The sequence below is a fragment of the Cynocephalus volans genome, chromosome 2, assembly GCF_027409185.1.
Source record: "Cynocephalus volans isolate mCynVol1 chromosome 2, mCynVol1.pri, whole genome shotgun sequence".
Classification (NCBI taxonomy): Eukaryota; Metazoa; Chordata; class Mammalia; order Dermoptera; family Cynocephalidae; genus Cynocephalus; species Cynocephalus volans.
Window position 1 is genome coordinate 204,962,285 of NC_084461.1, and position 26,960 is coordinate 204,989,244.

Genomic DNA, 26,960 nt, shown 5'->3' on the forward strand with positions numbered 1-26,960 from the left:
CTGCTAGATCTTTAGGAATAAAAATAAGCAGACAGGTGCCACAGATGATTTGGAGTGCACTCCACATGCTCCCAAACAGTGCTATATAGACAAGTATGGTCTAGGACAATGCTGGTCTGCATGGAGTTAAGTTTAGAAAGTGAAAGTAAGTGCTTAGAAACATTTATAGCAATTCGGTATTGCTGTGACATTTGTCCTTTATACTAAAACATAGGTCTTCAGTGGAGGGAAAATAAAACCTGGTCCCTTACCACAGAGAATTTAAGAAGTACTGCCCTTGAACTCACCTGTGTGGCCTTGTACCTCTCAGTGCTGTGCAGTGCCTACTCATGTATTCTGGGTGGCCAGCTGGGTGTAAGAGAACAGGTAAATGACAAAGAGGACAGGCCAATGTTGCCTGCTCTGTTGAGCTCAGTTTTGTCTGCTCATTCAGCAATCAAACATGCAGTAGTTATGTTTAAGAAGCACAGTCATTTAAGTTAAATTCTATGAGCCACCACTTTTAAAGGACTGGTCAACTAGTATACGTGGTGTTGTAAATGGGACATCTAGAGCATAATAGATTTTTTTAGCCAATTTTATTTTTTTTTAAAGATGACTGGTAAGGGGATCTTAACCCTTGACTTGGTGTTGTCAGCACCACGCTCTCCCAAGTGAGCAAACCGGCCATCCCTATGTAGGGATCCAAACCCGCAGCCTTGTTGTTATCAGCATCGCACTCTCCCAAGTGAGCCACGGGCCAGCCCCAAATTGTTTTTTAAATTCTATTTTATTATAGTTCTATGCATTCTTTCAGCACCCTCTGAAAAACCTCATTTCTATGTGCACAGGCCACAATTCTATCTCTTCTCCAAAAATTTGGTGAGGCTATACTAATCCATAAATGCTAAAGGGGCAGAAGCAAGGGCAGGTAGCAAATGAAGATTTAGGGAAAGCTTGCCGTTCCTACTTTAAAAGTCCAGAAAGACTAGACCTCAAGAACTTAACGGCAACACAGAGTATCCCAAGTTCCTTTTCACTACAGATTTTTGGAACTATTACATCACAAAAGGTACCACACCTAACCAGGCAGCCTTTCCCAAGGAATGCAGGTCAGCGTGACACCAATCACCAGTTATAAAAAGTCACCTTCACAGTAAATCTTTCCAACAAATAACTAAAAATAAAAGGAGACAATGTTATATCTTAAGAATTTTTAGTCTAATACCAGTAGCCTAGAAAAAGTTAACCTGGTACAGAATTCTCATTTAGTTATTTCCATTAAGCTTCTCAAAACAAAGACAACAAAAATTTAAATATTTAAGAATAAAAGCCAAAACCCCCTAAAGCATCTAGCAAAACACTTTAAAAGAGGTATCTTAAGTACTCAGGTCAAATTTAAATATATAGTTGCTCCATCCACATTTACAAGTGTGTTGCTACACTCACCGAAGCCAAACATGGCACCTTATCAAGGTTAAAGAACTCATTAAAGTCAAATTCTCCTGGGGACTGCTCAGGCAAGACGGCATCCCTTGGCACTTCCTGATCAGCAGCAGGCTCCTGTGCAAGGATGACCTCCACCTCATCCTCTTCAGCCACTCCTCCATTGCACTCGACTATGCCTGAAAGCAAAACCAGATCAAAAACAGTCTAATCAAGAGAACCACTCCAGTTTCACTCTGTGGCCTCAGCCATCAACACACATGCAGAAGAGTCGCTTTGAAAGACTTCTTGTGCAGGTACTGCACATGCAAGAGTAAAAGAGCTCCCCCCGCCACCTGCCCCGACGTGGGAGCCAGAGGAGGAAAAAAAGCCTTATTAACAAGCCAGAACACCAACACGATAGAGGAAAGATTATGGTTCTCCCCTCCTAAAGTAGTTCAAGTTTTCTATAGGGTAGTGGTTCTTTTTCTAACAGGAAATCTTTTTGGAAGACACAGTCTTTTCAAGTCTCTTAGACTGCTTAAATTTTAACTTGGCTCTGCCTTTACCCATGCACCTGTACTACTTCTTTAAGTTGGGGTTCAGCAACCTAAGGTATTTATGTGAAACCTGGTATGAGGGCAATTTTCACTTCCTACAGGTTGGTTGTAGCTCATCCTTCAAGGCAAGGTTCAAACGTTACCTCCTTGGGGAAGCCTGCCCTGCCTATCCATTTTTGCCCTACCCAGTAAAATTAATTGTTGCCTTCTCTATCTGTAATCCTTGCTTTACCTTGCAGAGTACTTATCATACTGTATAGTAATTCTCTGGTGAGACTGAGCACTCTGAGGTCAAGTAACCCGATCCAATCAGGTTTATCTTACTCTATAGTGCCAGGTACACTTAAAACTCGGTAGTGTTCCATTGTTTTTAGGTTCTAACATTTAAAGCATCTAACATCTTAGTTTTAGCCAGAGTATGGGGAAAATCATTTGAAAGTCCTTTAAAAAAGATAGAGAGAAAAAAAAAAAGCACTGAGAAATTCTAGGCATTCAACATTTTTATTTGAAGAACACTACTCCTAAAGCCCCACCCTACAAAAGCACTATAAAAGAACTACCTGTAGTTTCAAGATCACGGCAGACACAAAGTCCTCTTGGAAGGGTTAAAAAAAAAAAAAAAGGCACCAAAGCTTGGACCTATCCCTTCTCAAAAGTCCCCAATAATTACTGCAATCTTGTTATCAATCAGCCAAAATATTCTAGACCAAGAGAAGCTGAATGCTAATTTCTGCTTTCATTCCAATAATGCTCCAGAAAGACAGTAGAGGGAATACAGCAGCTGAAACATTAAGTGGCTTGCTTACCCAAGGTCTCGATACTAGCAAGCAGCAGAACGTTCAGGCCTAGGACATCCCCCAGTGCTCTTCCACACCACACTGTGCATGTAAGGTAGCACTGCTCCTCCACAGGGATGCCTGCCACCTAACAACCCTGAGTCTTCAGAGGGTCTAAACCAGTGAGACACACATCTGTGAGCCATGGACAAGGCAATGGGCAGTCTCTCCAGTGGGTCTGCATATGCTTACTGTCAGCCACCATTAGCAAATGCTATTCCTTAAAGAAGGACAAAGTAAAATGACTGCTTTGGTGGAGGAATGATCCCCACTATACAGACAAAGAAACTGAGCCTTAGAAAAAGTAAACAACTTAATAGTCTAATCAATGCCAAGTTATGTCCTTTACCACTAAAGCGGTGCTCCTCTCTACCCATTTTATCTACCAGAACTGCCTGCCTACTTTAGGACAAGGAGCAGACATTTTTGCTGCAATGTTGTTTCCCAATTTAAGGATGAGAGCCAGAAGAAATGGTCTGTACTTTGCTCATACATTTACAAAAGAAACTTTAATATTTCAACAATTCATTTTTATTTTATGTTGAGATGAGACATCTCTTAACAGATGACTGTCTTTGCAAGAGTGTCCCACATGCAATTTTACTTTTTAATTTTTTTCTTAAAGATGACCGGTAAGGGGATCTTAACCCTTGACTTGGTGTTGTCAGCACCACGCTCAGCCAGTGAGCGAACCAGCCATCCCTATACGGGATCCGAACCCATGGCCTTGGTGTTATCAGCACCACACTCTCCCGAGTAAGCCACTGACCAGCCTGCACATGCAATTTTATGCCAGCTTCAAGTTCACAGGAAAACAGATTGGGCCTGATAACTGAGAGTAGGTACTAGTGTGTGGGCAAATGCACTAGAAGATGGACAAATACAACTGGCCAATTATTATCATAGAGCCAAAAGCCAGGATGCAGGTAAAGCTAACTAAGAGCAAGTGTTATTACATTTCAGAATGAGTGTATACTTTCATTAGAGAGGATGAAAACAAAAAAAAATTTTTTTTTAGTCACTGGAGGGTTTTAACATTTTTCCCTTCTAAGTAATTTTTTTTTTTTCCTGGTTGTAAGTGTAACACACAGTCAAATTGTTTTACTCACCACCATATAAACACATCACCTAACACTGGGCCCTGTAAAGAGTGGGTGCTCAAAATATATCAGTTTTCAAATCATGCAGGCAAGGAACATGTTTGTCTTGTTCACTGCTATACTCTCAGCACTAGTATGTGCCTACAGAGAACTGCTCCATAATAAGCTCAGTGAAAAGCCAGAATACAGACACAAAAATGGACTAATAGGTACTCATTGTACCTTTCCCTACAGATAAGTATCAACCACTTGGGCTTGTTCAACTCATTGCATTCTTGCAGTTAATATAACATTAATGGATACTTATTTTTTTTATATGAGCACATCAAAAAGTTCGTTGAAAAATAATTAAAAGATTATAAGAATCTTTCTATGAACATTCTGAAGCACCATTATACAGAGGTTAGAACAGCCCAGGGACCTTTTGCGATTAACTAATGGGGTGAGCCAACACCTCGGGATTATACTTGAGGCTCTGCCATGGAACCCATGTGATGGTGTATCGTGCTATCCCCTTTCCAGGCCTCAGTCTCTCCCTGCATTTGTAAGGTGTAGAGGTGCCACTACTGAACTATCTTACTCCTGGCTCCTTTACTTGTTGATACAAGAATGGTTGAAATTCAGATTTTATCTCAGTTAAGAAAAACCTGTGTTTTTCTCACCAGAAGCCTGATTTTTATCATTAAGTGAAAAGCCACACTTGTTGGTGATGCTTTAGTCTAATTTAGAAGGAGACAAAGGCATATCTCCAAGGCAATTTTACAGCAAAGTCTCCGAAGTTATCTACCAGTTTCCTGCATCACCCTAGGAATGTGTGACAGCACAAAGATAATGGTAATATCTACTGTATTTTAAAGACTTTAAAAAAAAACAAGTAATAGGATTTTTTCCTTTTCTCTCTTTCTAAAGTTCTGTTAGCTTATTTCTGCTTAAATTTGTCTTAACTTTATTTTAAGGTGGCACTGATTATTCACTTATGTATTAAAACAGCTTTCCCTTTTGTTGCCTAGTATCTGCCAAAGCTTTTTTCCAACTAAACTTGAAGGCTGGAAGGAACTAGAACTTACTGAGTATTTACTGAGTACATGCCCACTAGAGGCAGAACTCTAATGTGTACACTTGATCTTCAATGCTAAAAGTAATACTTCAAGTTATTGCAGGCATTGTCTTTACGTTAAAAAGAAATAAGCCCACCATTCAAGATTTTGTCAAAGACTATCCTTTTTTCTAAGCAGCAGCCCCAGTATTTAAACCCAGGCTAGCCCACCTGGCTCTTCACTATGGCTCTGCACTGCCTCTTCCCAAGACCATCAGTCCAGGGCTGGCCACCTCAGAGCCAGGTCACTGGCATGAAAACGACTGGCTGCAGACCAACGGGCCCCCATTCTGCACCAGGCACTTCACATACATTAGCTCTGGCTCCTTCAGTTTAGTAAAGGAGATACCTGACCTTATCTTACAGCTAAGAAAATTAAGTTTGAGAGAAGGCAAGTCACAAATAACTGACCTGGGAAGGTCTAACATCATGATGAAGAAGGTGGGCTCTGAAGCCCAAGAGCATTTTGTTCAACTCCCAACTGCACTACTTACTTTGTCAGTGATTACAGATAAGTCATGTAAGCCCTCTGAGTCTCCTCCATTTGCTCATTTATGAAATGGCATAAAAGTACCTATACTACACAGGGTAGTTAGGAGTAGAAGGATTGTATAGACAAAACACCACTGTATCCAGTACATAATTACTTGATAAATAAGACCCCTCATTATTTCTACCATATGTTTATCTTTGGGGAATCCTTTCATGTACACAGTGCTCTTACAGGGTAATGTGAGACTTTTTTTGTTTAGCATGACAGGCAGAATAAGTTGAGGAGAAAGTAGAATCTACACTTAGTGAATTCTCACTTAGGAAGCAGTTTCAAAATCAGGCTGCAACATTAAAAACTTGCCATTTCCTAACAATTGGTATCCATTCCTAAGTGTACAATTAAGCCAATAATAATCACATTTTATTTTAAAACAGTAAACTCTCCTCCAAAAGTCTGTGCTGACCTTCCTTCACTGAGGCTGTCCGTCGCCTTGTTCTTTTTCTTCCTTTGTGATCTTCTTCTAGTATCTTATCATCAAAACCAGTCAGTTCAATGGTTTCAGACTGACTTGTGGGTCCAGCTGAGAACCATTCTGGTTCTTCTTCTGTGTAAGAATCATTTCTTCTACGTTCACCAAAGACGCGCTTACTATCACCAAACTCCCTCTGGAAAAGTAAAGAAAAAGCAAGATTAAAAAAAAAAATTCTAATCAAGGCATTTCTACTTCAATCAAGGTGTTCATGAGTTAAGTAATGCTCAATAGTGAAATGAAGATAACTGTGCTGTAGACTCGAAGCCTATCACCATGTCCCCTACCCAGTTCTATTTCTCCCTGTCTGGTTTAAGAGTGGGTTGTATTCATCCAGATGCTCAAAGTAATCAGTATAAATGAAGTGAATATCAAGTCCCCCAGCACATGAGGTACCAAAAGACTTAGAAGACAAACCCTGAATCGCTTGTCCTTGTAGTCCCTCTCGCGGTCTCTGTCTCTCAAGTCCCGCAAGTCCTTATCACTAAGACGGTGATCCTTCTCAAAAGTCCGGGCAGAGATTATCCTCCCACTGCCAATCCTACGTCCACCAAGCAGGCGAAGGCCATCACTGTCTTTCTCCAATGGACTTCCTGAGTGCCGGGAGCTGACAGCAGCTGTCACGTGGCAGCCCCCTCCAAAGCTTCGTCTCTGTGGGCTGAGAACAACATCTAAGTCGTCATCTTTCACTCGTTCTCGTGGATCTGGAAAGATGCAGGAAAGAGAAAGTTAAGCGAACCAATAAAGGTTTCTTTCTTGTCTTGGTGGTATGTCCAAGACTGCTGAAAGGGAGGATCAGAAAAGAGCCATCACTAAAATTAAGCTTATCGATAGATTCAGAGTAACATGTATATTGCATATTTAAATACGACTGAAATTTTTGCTTTTTCTCTTTGGAGCAATAAATGTACTTCTTGATAAATGATTTTCCATGATTAGTCTTTGCAATGCCTTTATTTTGACTTGAGTCCTTATCTACACAATTATTAACAAATGTTTTGTCAAATAAACTACAGTAGGTGTATTTGAAGAAATAGCTGCTTAAAAAGTTAAAGTGTCTCTTCAACAAATGGTATCAAACAGCTGGATATCCATACACAAAAAAATGAACTTGAATCTGGATCACAAATCTAAATGTAAAACCTAAAACTGTAAAACTTCTAGAAGAAAACATAGGAGGAAATCTTTGTGGCACTGGGTTAAGGAGTTTTCTTAGCATGACACCAAAAACATGATCCATTTTTTAAAAAACCTGACAAACTGGGCTTGATCAAAATTTAAAACTTCTGCTCTTTGAAAGACACTGTTTAGAGAATGGAAAGACAAGCCACAGAGTGGGAGAAAATATTTCAAAGCATATTTTTGATAAAGGACCTGTACCTAGAACATATTAAAAAAAAACTCAGTAATAGAAAGCAAACCAATTAAATGGACAAATGATTTGAACAGACACTTCACCAAGAGGCTTTATGGATGGCAAACAAGCATATGAAAAGGTGTGCAACATCATTAGTCATTAGGGAAATGCAAATTAAACCATGTGATACCACTACACACCTATCAGAATGGCTAAAATTAAAAAGACTAACCATTCCAAGTGCTGGTGAGGATGTGGAGCAAGTGGGAACTCTCATACACTGCTGGTGGAAACATAAAATGGTACAACCACTTCGGAAAACAGTCTGGCAGTTTCTTGAAATGTTAAACATACACAACCAGCCATTCTACTCCTAGGCATTTACCCAAGAGAAAACAAAGCATAGGTTCATACAGATACTCATACATGAATGTTCATAGCAGCTTTGGTTTTAACATTCAAAAACTGGAAACTTCTTTAATTTACTGGTTAAAGAATCTTAGGTACTATCATAAACTTAATCCTGATCCATGTGAACCTTTGACATTTATCCTTATTCCAATTATGGCCATTCTTGGAAATACTTACACTATTTCAGTAAAACCAAGTAAATTGTTGAGAAAAACAAACTGGAAACAACCCAAATGTCCATCAGCAAATAAATGGATAAACTGTAGGAATTCATACAGTAGAATACTACTAGGCAATAAAAAGGAATTAAACTATACACTCAACAACAGGGATGAATCTTAAGGTAACTTCTGAGGGAAAGAAGCTACACAAAAAGTACATACAGTAACAATTCCATCTATATAAAATTCTAGAAAATGTAAACTAATCTATAGTGACAGAAAGCAGATCAGCTCTTGCCTGGGGGGAAATGTGAGGAAGGGTTAAAAAGACAGACTCATAGTGATAACTAGGGAACTTTGGGGGTGATGAAAATGCTTATTATTTTGATTGTGGTAACAGTTTCACAAGTATATACAACATGTCAAAACATCAAATGGTACATTTTATGTGCATGCTATAGTATGTAAATTATATTTCAACAAAAGTGTAAGAAAAGGGCCGGCCCGTGGCTCACTCGGGAGAGTGTGGTGCTGATAACACCAAGGCCCCGGGTTCGGATCCCATATAGGGATGGCCGGTTTGCTCACTGGCTGAGCGTGGTGCTGACAACACCAAGTCAAGGGTTAAGATCCCCTTACCAGTCATCTTTAAAAAAAAAAAAAAAAAGTGTAAGAAAAACAAACATGTCATCACAAAAAAACAAAAAACCTCTTTCTAGAAAAGCCAGAAAACTAAAGATTAGTACAAGTGAGAAAAGCCTGCTCTGATCCTTTCACACCAGAAACAGCTCCTGAAATGTTTTGGTATATGCTTTTCCAGAATTTCCGTGCACAGTCACAATTTTTTCCCAAAACAGAATATAATATGGACACTTTTGTATAACTTACTTATGACTCAATATATCATGAATATCATTTGTCAATAAACATGTCTGCGATATGTTTTTACAGCTGGACAATGGAATATTCCTCTATATGGATATACCAGAGTTTAATCAACCCATTTCTACTCTTGGATATTTAAGTTCCTTCTAAATTTTCATCATTTTAGTAAAGTCTGTGCATACCATTAATGACTGCTAGAATAAATTCTTTTTTTGAGGGACATTACTACACTAAGCGTACTGATAGACCCTGTGTAGAAGGGTCTTACAACTCCAACTCGAGTTACCATATGTTCTCTGCTCAGTTTCAAATTTTTATGGTGGGTCTTTCATCACAAAAGGAGTCCTTGCGACAAGTTCCTTGACGGGCATTTATATTGCCAGGTCTCCATTTCACCCTTCAATAGCTTTCGTAGTTTAAAGGCATAAAGGTATGGAAGATCAAACTCTACTCCAGTCTCAAACCATATCCAAACCCTGTATTCAGATCACAGTCCATTATGAATTAAGAATTGCCAGAACTGATTTACACCTGAGGACTAGTCTCATATGAGACGAGGCATGAACAGATTTCTACCACAGCTTTATGCCATCTACCACGTCTAACTCAGTTATCCACACCAATGAAGACATTAATACTTTTAATTCAAAAGCACATAGCCTAACAGACAATTTACCTGCCACTTTTATATAAGAATACTATGACTTTACCCTGCTAATTAGGGAAATCCAACTGATAAATCAGTTTCCTGATGACAACATTTCCCCTGATGAATAAGACTTTCACAGCTAAGAATGGAGCCAGCAGCCAAGAGCATGTGTCCAAAATCACTGCCCCCACTCCTGAGTGACCACGTGCTCACCTACTATCCTGCGCACCAGGGAAGGCCGGTCTGTATCCAACTCTTTCTTCAGATTTTCCACTGGTGAGCTCCGCCCTGAAGCAGGGTAGAGAGAAGCATGCCACTTTTCAGGGTCCCAGACACCATCACTACAGGTCAAAAGACACCAACAGTTAGCACTTGTACCAATGAACTACATGGGTAGTCTAATTTCAGGTGTTAAGTTATGAAAACTTATTTCCAGTATATAATTTCATGGTGGTCTTCAGATTGTTTAACTTAAAAGAGGTAACCAAAAACAACTATTAATTTAGTAACACTTTGTTGATCAGGTGATAGTCACTTGAAAACCAATGGCCTGTACACAAACAAAACATTTGTGCCGCAAATCTCAGGGTGCATGTGGATTGCAATAACTATGCCTGTCCTACACAAAAAAGATGCTCCGTAAATTCTGATTACTCAGTATACTTAAGATTAATAAAAGCAAGGGGAAAAAAAACCCTTAAATCTCTCACCAGAAGTAGCTGCTTGAATGTTTGGTATGTATTTTTCCAGATTTTCTATGCAGTCTCAGTTTTTCCACAAGCAGGACAGCTCTTAAGAGCCTAAAATGTGTAGTTTAAGTTTTGTTATTCCCTCTGTAATGATGGAGTGGCAGGAGGTACAGTGCACAGAGCAGATGCTCTAGAGCCCAATAATCTGGGATCAAACTCTAGCTCTGCTACCACCACTGGAAACATCCTGGACAAGTTACTAAGCTGTGTATTGTGCAGAAAGAACTTCCCCAACCCCCAGGTCACAACCAGCTGTGCTATACACTAGTACAGTACTCTGCACTTGTCCTTCACAGCCTGTAATGGTTGTAATGGTAAACTCTTATGAGCATTTAATTGTATCCTTCCACAGACCAATGTTTCATAAAGGCAGGGAGCACATGATAGCACCAGGCACAGAATTTACCACATAACAGGTACCAACTGAACATTTCTTGAATAAGTCAAACTATCAGTCTCAAACTCCTTCCAATAAAGGGGATATTAGCTATCTTCTAGGGTGGTTGCGAGAATTACTTGGAGTTTAAAAGCCCAACAAATTTTAATTCTCTAAGAGAAGAGAAACAACAGAGGGAGTAGCTCTCTCTTCTATCCCTCTTATTTTTATTACTACTAGGCACAGGGCTGTCCGGTTAGCTCAGTTGATTAGAGCATGGCCTTATATCACCAAGGTGACGGATTCAGATCCCCATACTGGCCAGGCGCAAGGAAAAAAAATTATTACAAGGCACAATGTCTCTACTTCATGCTAAAAGCTAATATGACTGCCCATGATTACTTTATGTTAAGAAACAGTTGTAACAATACATTTCAACTGGAAATGCATAAAAAGGCTTTACAGCTTTAATGAAAAACAAGCTTATCTGAGACTAATGAAAAATCCTAATCAATTGGAATAGCCATTATTAAAATATTGTCTTCATGTAGTGAGATATCCAGGTTTAACAAGGCTTCTGAATAGTCCATATACAAATTTTAACAAGTCTGTCCCATTCAATCAATAAATTAAACATAATATGATGCTTTATATATTAAAAATGTGGGCCAATATGAACCATTTCCCTTGATATTTAAGATATGATTAAGGTAACTATTCGTAGTATAATACAGGGTTATTACAGGAGATTTTCAGACCATTTTTACCTATAGTCTTTTCAAATCAAAGCCTTCTCCCTCTTAAGGAGCCTAAGATGCAATAAGACTAATCTGAATGTCTGAATGGGTTCTTTTGTTTGTTTGGGGGGACAAAGATAAAGAGCTCAGAGCCCTCCTCCTGGATCAGCACACCTGAGACAGGCACCTGAAGAAGCACCTTCAGAGCACAGTGCAAAAACCATTGGTAAAGAGAAAAGACCCGGGTGAGAACTCCCGGGTTCAAGTCTTCACTCTGCTTTCTGACCATGTGACTTTGACCAAACCATTTTCTAGTTTTAGTTTCATTACCAATTAGTTGAAGCCCATGTTATTACCTCTCGAAATCCCTTCCCTACTCATAATTCTACCAGAAAACTTCAAAACAATACAATTCTTAATGTACCAAGTTTGGTGAAACAAAAAGTTAATGACTAGAATGACACCCATACCTGTCGTATTTTTCAGAGAGGCAGGAAGGCCTCTGTTTAGAATGGGGGCGTTCTTTTATATCCAAGAGCTCCTCCTAAAAAGAGAAATCAAATGATGATTTTTGAATCACATTTCTCAGGCCACACACTTTCAACTTATTTCTGTTCCAAATAATTTTGAGTGTCTACCTTAAACATTTCATACAATTCTTATATATTTATTTATACCTTATTCCAGAAAGGACTGGAGTTAGATCAAGATTCTTACAAGAAGCTCAAGCAGAATTATCCAATAACTTAATAGTGATCAATTTCTTGTTAAAAGATTCTCTTATAAACCGCTGTCCAATAGTATGGTTATATTCCACAACACTGAATGCTCATCAAGGTATGAAAGCTTCAGCCTTAAATAAAACCACCTAATTTTACCACTTTTAAATGCTTTGGGCCAGAAGTGCCTCGGATTTCAGATTATGAGCATCTCGACTCTGAAAATCTGAAATCTAAAGTGCTCCAATGAACGTTCTGTTTGAACATCTTGTTGATGCTCAAAAAGTTTTGGGTTTTGAAGCATTTCGGATTTGGGATGCTCAACTGTATTTACCTGGATTCACCTGTTGTTAACAGGTAAATCTCCCCCCATTTGCTTTATCATTTGCTCTCTCTATATATGTAACTTTTGGGGGGAAGCATTTCAGAGTAAATTGCACAAGTCATGATCCTTTATCCCTAAATACTTCAGTGCCTATTTTTAAGAATGAGGATATTCTTTTACAGCCTCTTATTGGGTTCCATGAGAGAATTGGGCCCTACAGAAAATTATTTGAGTGACTATATTTCCATTCTCCTAAGGGATTGTACTTGGCCAGCATCATTTCAGATACACAGAAGAGAAGCAAATCCATAACCCACAATGGATGCATAAAGGCATAAGGATGAGAAGAGTTGTCAGTTTTACATAACTACAGTTGTAATACTTTAATCTACCCTTCCAAATCCAATTTTGTCACTGATCCAATAATGTCCTTTATATTTACTTTCTCCCTCACACTCCAACACAGGATCCAGTCTAGAATCAGACATTTGAGTGTCATAACTCTTTGGTCTCCTTTAATCTGAAACATTTCTACAACTCTTGTCTATTATGACATTGCCATTTTTAAAGAATATGGTCTCTTTAAGAGATTATTCATTTTGGGTTTGTCTAATGTTTCCTCATGATTAGACTGGGCTAAGCATCCCTGGAGAATACTCTGGAATACTCAGAGCACCACCTCTGGATGCCCATGATGTCTATCTGCCCCTTATTAGTTATGCTAATTCTGATCCCTTGGTCACACACCAGTTTCTCTACTGTTTAGTTACTACTTTTCCATTTGCAATTAGTTTGCAATCTATGGAGAGACACTTTAAAATCCTCCAAATGTCCTGGTCTTCATAAAAATTTTCCCCTCAACTTAGCATCTATCAATGATTCTTGCCCAAACCACTCTTTTTTTTTTCCTAAAAGATGACTGGTAAGGGGATCTCAACCCTTGGCCCGGTGTTGGCAGCACCACACTCAGCCAGTGAGTGAACCGGCCATCCCTATATAGGATCTGAACCCATGGCCTTGGTGTTATCAGCACCGCACTCTCCCAAGTGAGTCACGGGCTGGCCCCCAAACCACTCTTCATTTTCCAACTCCAGCCTTCTCTCCAAATTTACCAGTCGGCACTTGGCATTACACTGTAAATGAAAGCCCTCTTTTTATTTTACCTATTTATCATTGGTATGAACTCACGGATTCCTAGTTTTTCCAGTGGTCTATAATGAATGCCCTTAATTATCTGGGTGCTCAAATTATCTCAGATTTTGCCAGTTGGTGCCTCTTCAAGCTGGTTCATGTGTCCTTTCAAGATACCCCCTTCTTCTTCTTCTTCTTCTTCTTCTTTTTTTTTTTTTTAAAGCACTGCCTTACTTTCTGGCTTACCTTTTACCCATCCTGTCCTATCCCTGGAATCAGCCATTTCTCTCATAAACCCTAGTTCCTTTAAGAGGGGACTGATTTAAGAAACCAATATTTGGGAATTGGGTATCCTTAATTGCTTCAAGGCCATTTCAGCAGAACTAGGAAATACATGCATTCTAATACACATGTATATGTGTATATATACACACATCTGCTCATATACATACACATACACAAAAACTATTGCCTCTTTTTTGGTATATGTTTAAATATTTTCATAATAAAGCAAAAACAACAATTCCCAAACTTTCAGTACCAGTAAAATGCTGCAATTACCTTGCAAAAAAACATATACCAATGTGCCATGACCTCTGCAACACTTCTATCACAGGCCTCACAACAGAATTTTGAACAGAAGAATGTGCACTGCTTCTCATATCACTGCTTCATATCTTGGGATAAGGTCAGAGGGACAGCTTGCTCTCTCTGTCTATAGGAATTACTGTGCATTAGCATACTATGAACTCACTCAGTGTCTTCAGATACCTGAAGTGGCTAAATGTTTTCTTCAGGACAGCAAAATGCCCTAGGACCAGACAACATTTTAGTTTTAAAACCAGGATATCAGTCAGGTATTTGCATTTATTTAGGATTTATTTATGAATCATCTGTTTTCTTAATTGGGTAGAAATACCTAGAATAATTTAGAAGACTGAGAAAACATCAAGAGGCTGTTCAAAATTCTGAAAAAACTTTCAAAGCACTGACATACCACCTGCAAATTGCAAGTAAAGACTGGAGTCCAGTGAAATCTGCAGGGCAAACACATTCTCAGAGCTGCAGAGGCGACACAAATTTAGGGTTGGGGCCAGGAAGGATGGACTAACAGCAGGTATGCTGAGATCAGATATTTCAATACAGAAATCCTAAGGACAGGAGGGCTTAAAAATTTTCCAGTAGAAAAAGGACCTTGCAATATAGGAAATACTTATACATAACACCACAGGAAAAAATATTGCAAAGCAATTTTCTGCTATTAGAAGTAACTCAAAGATTACTGAATATTCCCTTCCCCCCGAAATCCAAATCTTAAACTAAGAACACTAGCATACTATTAAACCAAAGTTAATACACTTCACACTTATATGTATATATTCTCAGTACACAACAATTTCTAAACAATGGGATTTTATCTGAAACTTTATTTTTTATTTTTTGCATATGGCCGGTATGAGATCCAAACCCATGACCTTGGTGCTTTAAGGCTGCACTCTAACCAACTGAGCTAACTGGCCAGCCTTGTTTGAAACTTTCAACCCCAAAAGGTAATAAGGAATCCAAGTGATAGATGTTCTCTATTACTACTACAGCTGTTTGCTCAAACTCCAATGATTTTATCTATTTATTTAGGAGTTGACTAGGGAAGATCAATACAGCCACAAAACATCTAGGAGGACCAAATTTGGTCCTATTTTGGGGACCAAAAAATATTTTAACAAAGGTAACCAACAGCCTTACAAAAAGGGAAATGAGGAGCCAAAGGAGAAATGACAACTAAATGTAACATGGTATCCAGAATGGAATCCTGGAACAGAAAAAGAACATTAGTTTAAGACTAGGAAAATGTGAATAAAGTATGGACTTTAGTAAATAATGTACCAACAGTGGTTCATTAATTGTAACAAATATACCTTACTAATGATGTTAATAATAGGGAAGTGCTGGCCAATTAGAGCATGGTGTAACACTAAGGTCAAGGGTTCAGATCCCCATGCTGGCCAGCCGCAAAAAATAATAGGGAAAACTGAGTGAGGTATGTATAGAAACTCTCTACTATTTTCCCAGTTTTCCCAGTTTTTCTGTAAATCTAAAGCTGTTCTAAAAAATAAGTTTATCCCTACCTCTCAGCATATACAAAAATGAACTCAAAATGTATCAAAGACCTAAACACCTTAGCTATGACACCTAAAGCACAAGCAACAAAAGAAAAAAGTAGATATATTGGACTTCAAATTTAAGAACTTTGATGTTTTGAAGGACTCTATCAAGAAAGTGAAAAGACAACCCACAAAATGGGAAAAAACATTTACAAATCATATATCTGAAAAAGGTCTCGTATCCAGAACACATAAAAGAAGCTTTCAACTCAATAACAAAAAGATAATCCAATTTAAAAACAGGCAAATGATTTCAATACACGTTTCTACAAAGAAGATATACGATGGCCAACAAGCACATGAAAGATGTATAACTTCATTAGTTGTTAGGGAAATGCAAATCAAAACCACAATGAGATACCACTCCATACCCACTAGGTTGGCTGTAATAAAAAAAAAAAAACCCAGAGGACCGGCTCTTGGCTCACTCAGGAGAGTGTGGTGCTGATAACACCAAGGCCATGGGTTTGGGTCCCTATGTAGGGATGGCCAGCTAGCTTGCCTGGGAGGGTGTGGTGCTAACACCAGGTCAAGGGTTAAGATCCCCTTACCAGTTATCTTTAAAAAAAATTTTTTTTTAAGTTTGAAAAAGAAAAAAAAAAAAAAACCCAGAAAATGGACTGACTGGTTAGCTCAGTTGGTTAGAGCAAAGCATTATAACACCAAGGGTTAAGGGTTCAGATCCCCATACTGGCCTCCAAGAAAAAGCAAAACGGAAAATACAAGTGTTGACAAAGATGTGGAGAAATTAGGACCCTCAAACATTGCTGATGGAAATGTAAAATAGGGCATCTGCTATGGAAAACAATGGCAGTTCCTCAAAAAGTTAAACAGTTATCATATGATCCAGCAATTACACTCCAAGGAACTGAAAAAGATATGCCCACACAAAAACTTGTACATAAATGCTCATGGCAGCATTATTTGCAACAGCAAAAAAGTGGAAACAACCCATGTGTCTATCAACTGATGAACGGATAAACAAAATCTGGCATATTCATATAATGGAATATTATTTGGCAATAGAAAGGAAAGAATTACTGATACATCAAAGCTACAACATGGATGAACCTTGAAAACATCATCCTAAGTTAAAGAAGCCAGTCACAAAACACCACACACTGAATGATTCTATTATATGTAATGTTCAGAGTAGGTAAATCCATACAGACAGTAGATTAATGGTTGCCAGGGGCTTGTGGGAGGGGATAATACGGAGTGACTGCTAACGGGTATAGGGTATCTGCTTTGGGTGATGAAAACGTTCTGGAATTAGGCAGTGGTGACGGTTATAAAATTTTGTGAATTTACTAAAAATCAAAGGTAGGTACACTTTAAAAAGGGTGAATTTTATATATGTTAACTGTATGTCAATTTAAAAAATTTACTTAAAAAAAAATAAATGAAACTAAGAGGTTCAATTACCAGAGGTTAATGTTTTGTTCAATTTAATTTCTTTTTACAGATGTATCACTATAATCACAGGATAATAAATGTCAACTACTCTTAGATACAAGAGTTGCTCAGGTTGGTAAAAACGTTCTAATTTCACTTCCATATTATTCCAGTTTTCTATGTTGGCTTTATATGCTTGGCATATATTAGGTGTGAATAAATACTCAAGTGACCAACTGTACAAACTTGACAGGCCTGTAAGAGCAGAAGTCACAGCAGCAAGCTGGTTGCACACAGGCATTAGCCACGCCCGTAGCACTATATGGAGGGGGGTTGTATCTCTGACCAAGTTGTAATGGCTAAAACACAGCTCACCTGTCTACGGAGAATGAAGAGCCATTTTCTTCACTAATAGGCTAAGAACAGGGTAAATAAATAAGTAAATAACTCAGATTGCAAAAGTTGCTGGGAATAACTTTAAACATCTAGGTAAGACTATATTTTCTGTTCTTAAGAACAGGGCTTCTTAAAACAATTCATGGCCTCAAGCAGTATAAGATCCCCCTCCCCCACCCTAAAACTATATATGAAATTATGTATTTGTACAGTTTCTACAGTGAGTTTTCATACCTTCAAAAGATCTACATTGGACTCCAAAGAGGCTAAGAATTAATGCTTTAAATACAGCATGTTTATCAAAATGTGTCCTAAGATCCACTGAACGTTTAGGGAAAAATGAGAGGGAGCCTCCTCTTCAGGTTTAGAGCTAAATGTGTTAACTTGAGCAATGTGCTAAGATGCATAACATGGTATCACAGCCCAAGAAGATCCCTCACTGAGAGGGGAGGAGATAAACCACAGCTAAGTCAATATACAGTTTGCTCTTTTCATAACTATCCACAGAACATTTCCTGTGTGCCAAGCTCAGAGCCCAGCATAGGCAGATGATTCTTGACCCTACCCCCATGGCTCTTCCACTCTCTCAAGAGAAGTGTTCGTGAATTTGCCAACCCATCAAGAGCCCTTATCAAATTATTCCTGGAAAGGAACCCCTTTGGGATATTTTTAAAGAAAACCTTCAACTTTGGCTAAAAGCAAAATACTTGGAAAGTGCCCCACTCTTAACTGGGAGTGCTCCCTTCTTATGAGTATTTCAAGAAAGAATGGGAGATTACCCTTGTGTAGAATTCTAAGAACCCACAGGAACTTACTAATCACGGACAAATTCACTATAATTCTCACCTGGGCAAGAGAAGAGTTGCAAGTTGAGTATCCCTTATCTGAAATGCTTGGAATCAGACATGTTTCAGATCTTGATTTTTTTTTTTCTTTCAGATTTTAGAATGTGCAGAATACATACTGAACATCCCTAATCCAAAAATCTGAAATCTGAAATGCTCCATTGAGCATTTCCTTTGAGCAGCATGTTGGTGTTCAAGAAGTTCTGGATTTTAGAGGATTTGGGATTAGGGATACTCAACCTGTAGAACCTGAGACCTCACTTTTTGCACAGGTTACTAAAACCTGACCAGGCAAGAACAAGCTGCTAATTGCCCAAGAGCCACATACCCAAGTAAGAAGAAACACATTTTCTTAGTTGTAGTAGCCTACCTTAAAGAAAATTCGTAAAGCCTCCCAAACCAATCTACGGTATTTGGCAACGACTAATATGGACACCCACGTTTAATGATCATCAGTATTAAAGTAGAAAACAAATGAATCTGAATATAAGCCCAAAACAACAATGGTTAAAATCCTTATCCAGTTTCTTTCTGCAGGAATCCTATGCAGAACCAGCTAAGCGTTCTAGTGACATTCTGACATTATAGAAGAATTTCACAGAAGTCACATTTACAGAAGGGGAATACACTTTTTTGTGAGCAGAATTAAATCTACAAAAGTAAAAAGCTCAATTTTTTTTTATAATTAAGGCAGATTTTTTTTAAAAAACGAAAATTTTATTTGTTAATGGTCAAAGCACTCTAGAAGTGACCAAGTACCCCATCTGTGTGTATGTATGCCTTGCTCTTCCTAAAGAAGGCAAATGTCCTGAGACCAGTGATTAGATTAGGTCCCTCTTTGACCTCCTCTCCCAGTCCCCACCCTCCACACACTCACTAGTATTAGACCTGGCCCAAGGCTCTCAGATGGTTGCTGAATTGACCTGATACTTCATTATACAGTCACACTAACTGTTCTGAAAAGATTAGAAAGCTTTAAAAATAGATAACAATGGGATAACAGCATCCATAGTTGGTATCCAGGGCAATGGTGAACAACTCAAGGGGCACTTGAGATACATTCCATCATCCCCCATTTCTTAAGTTAGTTGCTAAAAAGGCACCATTTAGTGAAATTCTTGTAGGCAGGTCAGGATTCAAACTGGATTATGCAGAGTTGATAAACAGGGCTTACTACCTGGACTCACCCAAACATCTAATAATATATTGGCTGATTCTGTGCAAAGACTTAGTTCTAGTGAAAGAATTTATATGAAACCAAGAAAATGGGGATGGAAAAACCAGGAAAGCTTTTTTTTGTTTATGTTTTTTCTGTTGATCCGGCCAATGCAATAAAAATAAACCTTGGCTTATAAATGTGTTTATACAATGGAAAAGCAGTGTAAAACAGTAAGTAAGCAGGTAGATAAATACTAGATGAAAACCTAAAATATGAAAATAACTTTTAGGGTGGTGGCATTACATCATCAATAGGGCTTTCTGGTTTCATATTAAAATGCAGATGGGTCCCTGTGACATTTAGAAAATGAGCATCTTGTTATAAAGTTGGTATCCAAGGGAGGTATATCTTTTAGTACGTCCCCTCACCTTTAGTACATCATAAGCAGTTTTCAGCACTTAATGTGTGTCAGGCATTTTTCTAAGCACTTGACTTGCATTTTCTAATTTATTCCCCATAAAAATCCTATGAGGTAGGTACTATTCTACCCCCTTTTACAGAGGAAAAGGATGAGATTCAGAGAAGCTAAGTATTTGGCTGAAGACCACATAGGTAAGTAAGTGGTAGAGTGGGGGTCCTAAACCAGGCAGGGGGGCTCATCAGCCCCTTATCCCCTCCTCTCCAATGATTCCCTTGAGAGGGTAAGGGGAGGTGCACAAATTTCTGTCTTAAAGGATCCAATTGTACAATGACTGGCTCCCTACCTAGCTAAACGTTTCCACCATGAGTAAGTAGGAGAGGACATGCTATGAGGGCACAGGCCCTAAATCCCAACTTTCCAAGATGAGTTAGAATTGGAGCAGGTAGGAAAGAGCAGTCAGAATCCACACTATCTATAGTCTTGCCAGCCAGCCTCCTCTAAGAACTTCCAGTTAGCTAGTTTTTCTGGACAGTTGACACATTAAGATTATATAATGAGGGGGCTAGCTTGTTGCTCATTTGGTAGAGCATGGTGCTCATAACACCAAGGTCAAGGGTTTGGATCCCTGTACGGACCAGCTGCCCCCCCCATATATATTATGATTTTTCATACCATAATTCTGCCTTCTGCAATACAGACATCCCTATTTTTATACTAGCTTAAGAAGTTTGTAGCTAAGTTTTTCACTGAAATGCCAGAGGCTACTACTCAACTCAGTTTATGAAAGACACATATAAAGTTATCAAACAAGATCTCTGTATAGGAAAAACTATCTGATTCCTGACTTCAACCCAAGATTTACACCATATTCTTTTCTTAGAGGCTTGGCTTCAAGTCTCATAACTGATTCCCTCCAAGAAGGCTAGGATGATTACTCAAATCAGTCCACTTCAATTGCTTGTCTATTTTCTTGATGGTTTTAAAGCAGAGACACAAACATGGCTCTACTGACCACTATGACCAGCTGACCCACCAGCCACAAACTAGGATGGCTTCCTTTAAAGACCCCCAAAGATACTGATGACTACAATGGTGCCAATTCATAACTTTTTTGGGGGGGGGGGCAGCCGGCCAGTACAGGGATCTGAACCCTTGATCTTGCTGTTAAAAGGCGGTGCTCTAATCAACTGAGCTAACCAGCCAGTCTAATTAATGTAATGAAGAGCCCACATGAAGTTAAACTCAGGTAATCCAACACCTATTTTTTTTAACTAGTAGATTTAACATGCACGTTTAACAATGGTCAGTAGCAAGCTGAATGATCTGAGTGTCCTCTACTTTTTTCCAACTGGCAGGTGACAGTATTTAATAAAGAGTCACTGGCAAAATACAGGAACAAAGGAGGCACAGCACAAAGTATGTATACTCTGTGATCTAAGATCAGTCTGTTCATTTGAAGAAAAAACATGGATCTGAACAGGGGACAATCTAAAACATTTCTATTTTGTATTTCAAGCAGAAGATGGCATCACTAATAGAAAAGCAGGTACTATGCCTCAAGACTGGTAAACAAGGGCCTCTGATCAAGTAAGAAAAAGATGAATGGGGGCCGGCCCGTGGCTTACTCAGGAGAGTGTGGCGCTGATAACATCAAGTCAGGGGTTAAGATCCCCTTACCAGTCATCTTAAAAAAAAAAAAAGAAAAGAAAAGAAAAAGATGAACGGGTCTCCCAAAATTCTTCCACTAATAAACACCACTCCCTCCATTTCCTAAGCCAGTGGTCCTCAAATTTGAACCAGAGTCAGAATCCCCTAAAGGGCTTGTTAAATGCAGATGGCTAGGCCCACCCCCAGAGTTTCTGATTCAATACTGCTGTGAAGGGGTCTAAGATTTGTATTTCTAACAAGTTACCAGTCGATGTGAATGCTAGTTCAGGGACCACACTTTGAGAACTACTGTCTAAACTACTTTTAATCCATGACTTTCAGATGAGACTATGACCTCTGAAAGTCCTTTAACACAATCCAATACCTTTAAAATGCACATTTAAATACCACAAAAACACACCTTATGGTCTTAGAAACTTAGTCTAGCAAAACAGACCCGACAGTTTATAAATTAAGGGCTCAAGACCCTCAGGATAACAGGTGCATATGATAAACCAACTTATAACCATCCCAATTAATTGTCACTGAGGCATAGGAGTAGGTCTAAAAGTACCCAACGTGACTCCAACTTGAGTTCTTGAGATGTTCTTGGAAGCACAAATGACACCGTCTCAACTCCAAGAAGTAACTTACGCATCTGAGTTGCTTAACCACACAATTTATCAAGTTCTCCAAGGAAAGGTAAAGTCTTGCTACTCAAAGTATGGTTAGTGGACCAACAGCATGGGCACCACCTGGGAGATGGTTAAAAAGCAGAATCTTCATGTCCACCTCTGACCTGTTAGAATTCACACTTTACCAAGTCCTATAGGTGATCCCCAGGCACGTTAATGTTTGAGAAGAGAACTGAACTAAAAGATGTGTTAACACACAGGGAAACTCTGGTATGTTAGCCTGAATGGCACCTAATCAAACATCTGCACTCTTCCACCTTCATGGAAAAAAAATAAACCTTCAAATTCTGAAGAGACTATTAACGTTATACCAGAAAGCAACTAAACCCTAAACTAAAAAGGCTCAAAGGTTAAAGGGCCCTCTCATCTGGCCAATGTGTTTTTTTGTTTTTTTTTAAACCTTGTAAGTAAACATCCCACATTTACAAAAGTTTCCACAGAATATACCACCTGTAAAAATCAGTGATGAGAACAGCTCCCATCTACTACTTTTAGACCTTCTAGCCTGTGACTTTAAAGTGGCAGAAACATTACTAAACACTTTATATATTCCAATAGTTTCATCTCAGTATGTAGATGAGGGAGTAGGATGGTTCAAATAATATTCCAGTTGTGAAACCAAGAGAACATTCATTATAGTACTCAGAATGCAGGACTGCTTCAAACTCTCTTCAAAAGGAGAAAAGCTGGGCCGGCCCGTGGCTCACTCGGGAGAGTGCAGTGCTGATAACACCAAGGCCCCGGGTTCGGATCCCATATACGGATGGCCGGTTCGCTCACTGGCTGAGCGTGGTGCTGACAACACCAAGTCAAGGGTTAAGATCCCCTTACCGGTCATCTTTAAAAAAAAAAAAAAAAAAAAAGGAGAAAAGCTTAGTTATACTCATGTCCCACAAAAAATTACTAGAGTTTTGAGAAACATAAATAGGAAAGCACTACCCTGACACTGCCTAAACACTATCCTAAAATTGCTATTAACTAAATCCTCTTGAATGGAGGAGAAAGTAAACCTATTTCCAACTAAATTTGGTAGAGAAGACCATTAAATCTAAGCTCTACTGTCATTAACCTAAAAAATGCTTTTTAAAACAGTTCTTTAAGGCACATTTATCTAAGTACGACAGAGTTCTGAGGTTGGACTATCAAAAATGGACATTATTGAGCTTCCTAATCCTTACTGCAAACAAACGTAAATTCTACTCTAAGAGAGACTGATAATATCTTCCTAAAGATGATTTAGACATAAAGACAGATATATACATGAAGGTGAAACATACAAGCATACATGCCACCCTCTGTTCAGGGTGTGAAAATGATCCAAAAGCCTTTCTGGGACTCTACCAGTAGACTACCAGTCAGAACTTTAACTCAAAAAGTGTGGAGATTTGAAATCATGTAAGCTTATAAGCAGTTCAAATTAGTTTCTCTTCATTTGATAAGGCTTTCTCATTCAGAATTCACCTGTCAACATTTTAGGAAATGAATTTAAGTTGTGAAACACTAGTCAAGCACTCAGGTTTGAGAGAAAAACATTTGGAAAGACCTAACCTGACTGCAAAACTAAAAACGCTAGGGCCGAGCCCGTGGCGCACTTGGTAGAGTGCTGCGCTGGCAGCGCGGCGACGCTCCCGCCGCGGGTTCGGATCCTATATAGGACTGACCGGTGCACTCACTGGCTGAGTGCCGGTCACGAAAAAAACGCCAAAAAAAAAAAAGAAAAAAAAAAAAAAAAAAAAAAAAAAACTAAAAACGCTATCAACTCACATCCCATCATGCCAAAATAGATTGTGCTAAGACAGCAACTAACCAATAACACTTGCACACCTCAAAACACCTTTTTCCCCCCCTATGGGGGGGGGGGTGTCAGGTTTTTTTTAATGCTGAAAATGAATATTAATCTGATAACATTTATCAAGTAGGTAAAAGTACTGGCAGCAGTGCACAAACAAGGCCTGACTTTAAAACATTAACCAATCAGTATCTTGGGAAGCCAGGGACTATAAGCATGACTGGGTCCATACTAGATATGGGTCCAATTAGAACATAACTCTTCTTGTCAACAATCCCAGTTGCTTTACCACTATTGAACATGTTTTACGCACTCCAGCCCAGCACATTTCAGGGACCCAGAAGTAGATTTACAGCTCACTAAATTCTGTCAACCTCTTCAGAAATATTCAGTAGCCAACAAGATACCGATACGGTATCTTTAATAAATATACGATGTTGAGGTGATTCTCCCGCCCCCACCCTGCCAAAAGCAGCTATCTAGACAAGCAGTTTAAAAGTACAAGTTTTTAGCAAGGGGAAACATGACCAAAGTCCTACTTTTGAAAATACATATCCAGTTTGTAATAGAAAGTAGAAAAATATTTTAATACCAGTTTTCCTGGCCAAGCACACTAAAGAGCGTTCCAAGGAAAGATCAATACAGAGGACACTGATTTTATGAGGCATACCAGAACTGGAATCCTCACCTTACAGCATGTAAGTCAACAACATACCAATTACACAGGTGTTACAGAACTTGTGTGTTAATACATACTTATCCACAAATTGATATGGGACCTGAGCCAATATTCCCTTCACCTAAAGGCTACTTACAAGCAAATTCCAGTTTAAACACTTGGTATTTACACTTCCAGAAAAAATGTTCAAAGCAATGCTTTACTAAATTTAGTTACTATTTAATCCATATAGTGAGTCAGAATGAGGCTACCACTTTAAATAACACCAACGAAATACCTACACAAGTTACTAACTTCGCCACCTACAAAGATACACTATTTCATTAGTAACAAAACCTACTTTTGTATAGCGATGGGGGGATTTAGAAGCTGGCAGCTTCTTCACATCGAGGAAAGCATCTCCATTTTCTGTTTCACCCACACTTCTTCTATCCATGGCGCTTTAGTCTACAATTCTTTGCACCTAGAAGACAAATCAGCACTAAAATGTCATTGACAACAGTTAATGTTCAGAAGTCTTGGCTGTTTAAGAAACCGAAACTTTTTTCTCTCATAAAATAGCTAGTTTTAAAAAATAAACCCATACCCCCAAATTACGCTGTAAATCAGAACCAACTCGGAAGTAGAATCACTGATACTTAGTTATCTCTTCTACTATTCTAAGCATCAACAGGGTAAGAAAAGTGGAAGGTACCCAACTCAGAATACAGCCTTTAAGCAGCTTTGATACAAAGAGAAACCAAGATTAGTCGCCGCCACCCATGGAGACCGTTCAGACAGTAGTGGAGAAGTTTCCCTGAGCGGAGGCAGGTAGGAGACTGGTTGGGGCTGGGGATCCGGGAAGTCAGGCAGTTGTAAAGTGCCTGTCACTTGCCAATGGACGGCGCCCAGCTGCCCCTTGTTATCCGGGGATCAGTGACTGGGTAACAGCCCGAGCGCCCCTCGCCCAGTCAGCCGCACCTGTGGCCATGTCAGGGGCACCCGTGGCAAGAAAGGGGCGAGCGCCAGCTTTAGCTCCGAAACAGAGCTTCCCTGGGCCGCGACCCCAATCCCCGGCCCCTCGCACAGGCCGTGACCCAGCGGCCTTCTTCGGAGAAAGGGCGGGGACGGTACTTACTGAGGGGAGGCGAGCCGGAGGGAACGAGGAGGCCAAATCCCCCGGCCCCAGGCCCTTCGAGCTGGAGCTGGCGAAGGCCCGCTGCCATCCACCCTGGCGGCTCGGGCACCGCCAGCCCGCCCGCCCGCTGCCTGCCGGCCGCCCCGCGGGCCTCGCGCCCCTGCCCGCCCCCTGCGCGCGCGCCCCTGCGCCCGCGCTCACGCACGCGACCCCGGGAGCAGCGCGTCCGCGCCCCTTCTCCTACCACGGGCCGCGGGGCGCAGCGCCCCGGACGCTTACTATATGCCTCCGCCGCTCGGCGGCCCTACGCCTCGACCGCCGCTCTCCTCCCCGCTGCCCGCGTTGGTCCAAACGCTGCTCCCAGCGTTGCTCTCCGCGGCCTCGGCTCTCGCCCCCCTACTAGCTTGGGTTGTCTCTCTTCAGCCGCCGTAACTATGGCCCGGCACCCCGCCCCTCCTCCTGGACCCCCTCCCTCTTAATAACTCCTTCCACGCACCCGGGCCCCAGCACCGCCTTCGCCGCCGCACGACCGGATGTGAGGTGGCTGGATCGGTGCCGGGCGGAAAAGAGAACCATAGCGGCGCGCTCCCCGGGCGCCGGCCCCTGCGCAGACCCGGCGGCGGAGAAGCAGCAACAGGCAGGAGACGGCGGCGGCGAGGAGGAGGCCGCGGCGGAGGAAGCGAAAGTCAGCCCCGGTGCACGCAGGCGGTTGCCGTGGGCAGCCCCGGGAGGACGCCGCGTTCCCACGCGCGCTGCGGAAGCGAGGCGGAGCGGGTGGCGCTTGGGCCCCGAGGTCCGCGCCACGCCGCTCTCCCGGGAAGGCGGCCGCGAGGTGTACCTGGGTCTTCCGCCTGGTGTGGCTGGGAGTGCGGCCGGCGCTGCGTGTGCGCGGGTTGCGTCGGCGGAGAACCCTGGGGCTTGGGGAGTGGGAATCTGAGTTAGAACTTGCAGGCTTTCGAGCTTTTCGGGCGCGGGCTGGAACACAGCTGGTTTTTACTAGTGGTGAGATCTAGGACAGAGCTCTGACTTATTTCAGTTTCGCTCTTCTCCTTTCTGAAGTATGTAACCGGATTAAGTGAGAGTACAGGTTGCTAAGTTAATAAGCAAACTTACAAGATTGCCTTTGATGGAGACAAA

The 26,960-nt window shown here is 40.4% G+C and overlaps 1 protein-coding gene across 5 annotated transcripts in view; it reads right to left on the reverse strand.

Annotated features, from left to right (window-relative positions):
* The window catches only part of EIF4ENIF1 (eukaryotic translation initiation factor 4E nuclear import factor 1), a 44,616-nt gene extending 18,278 nt beyond the window's left edge, over positions 1-26,338 (reverse strand). For 2 of the 5 annotated variants that reach the window (XM_063085722.1, XM_063085718.1), the window contains exons 1-7: positions 26,103-26,237; positions 25,047-25,169; positions 11,814-11,887; positions 9,695-9,822; positions 6,436-6,722; positions 5,953-6,154; positions 1,429-1,604 (exon numbers count right to left, since the gene is read on the reverse strand). In XM_063085722.1, coding sequence (XP_062941792.1) covers positions 1,429-1,604; positions 5,953-6,154; positions 6,436-6,722; positions 9,695-9,822; positions 11,814-11,887; positions 25,047-25,142 — 963 coding nt within the window. In that variant the 5' untranslated portion in view covers positions 25,143-25,169; positions 26,103-26,237. Of the gene's footprint in view, positions 1-1,428; positions 1,605-5,952; positions 6,155-6,435; positions 6,723-9,694; positions 9,823-11,813; positions 11,888-25,046; positions 25,170-25,405; positions 25,425-25,823; positions 25,957-26,102; positions 26,238-26,319 lie in introns of those variants that run through there. The other 3 variants (XM_063085720.1, XM_063085719.1, XM_063085721.1) reach the window with 3 other exon arrangements.
* Between the last annotated feature and the right edge of the window lie 622 nt (positions 26,339-26,960).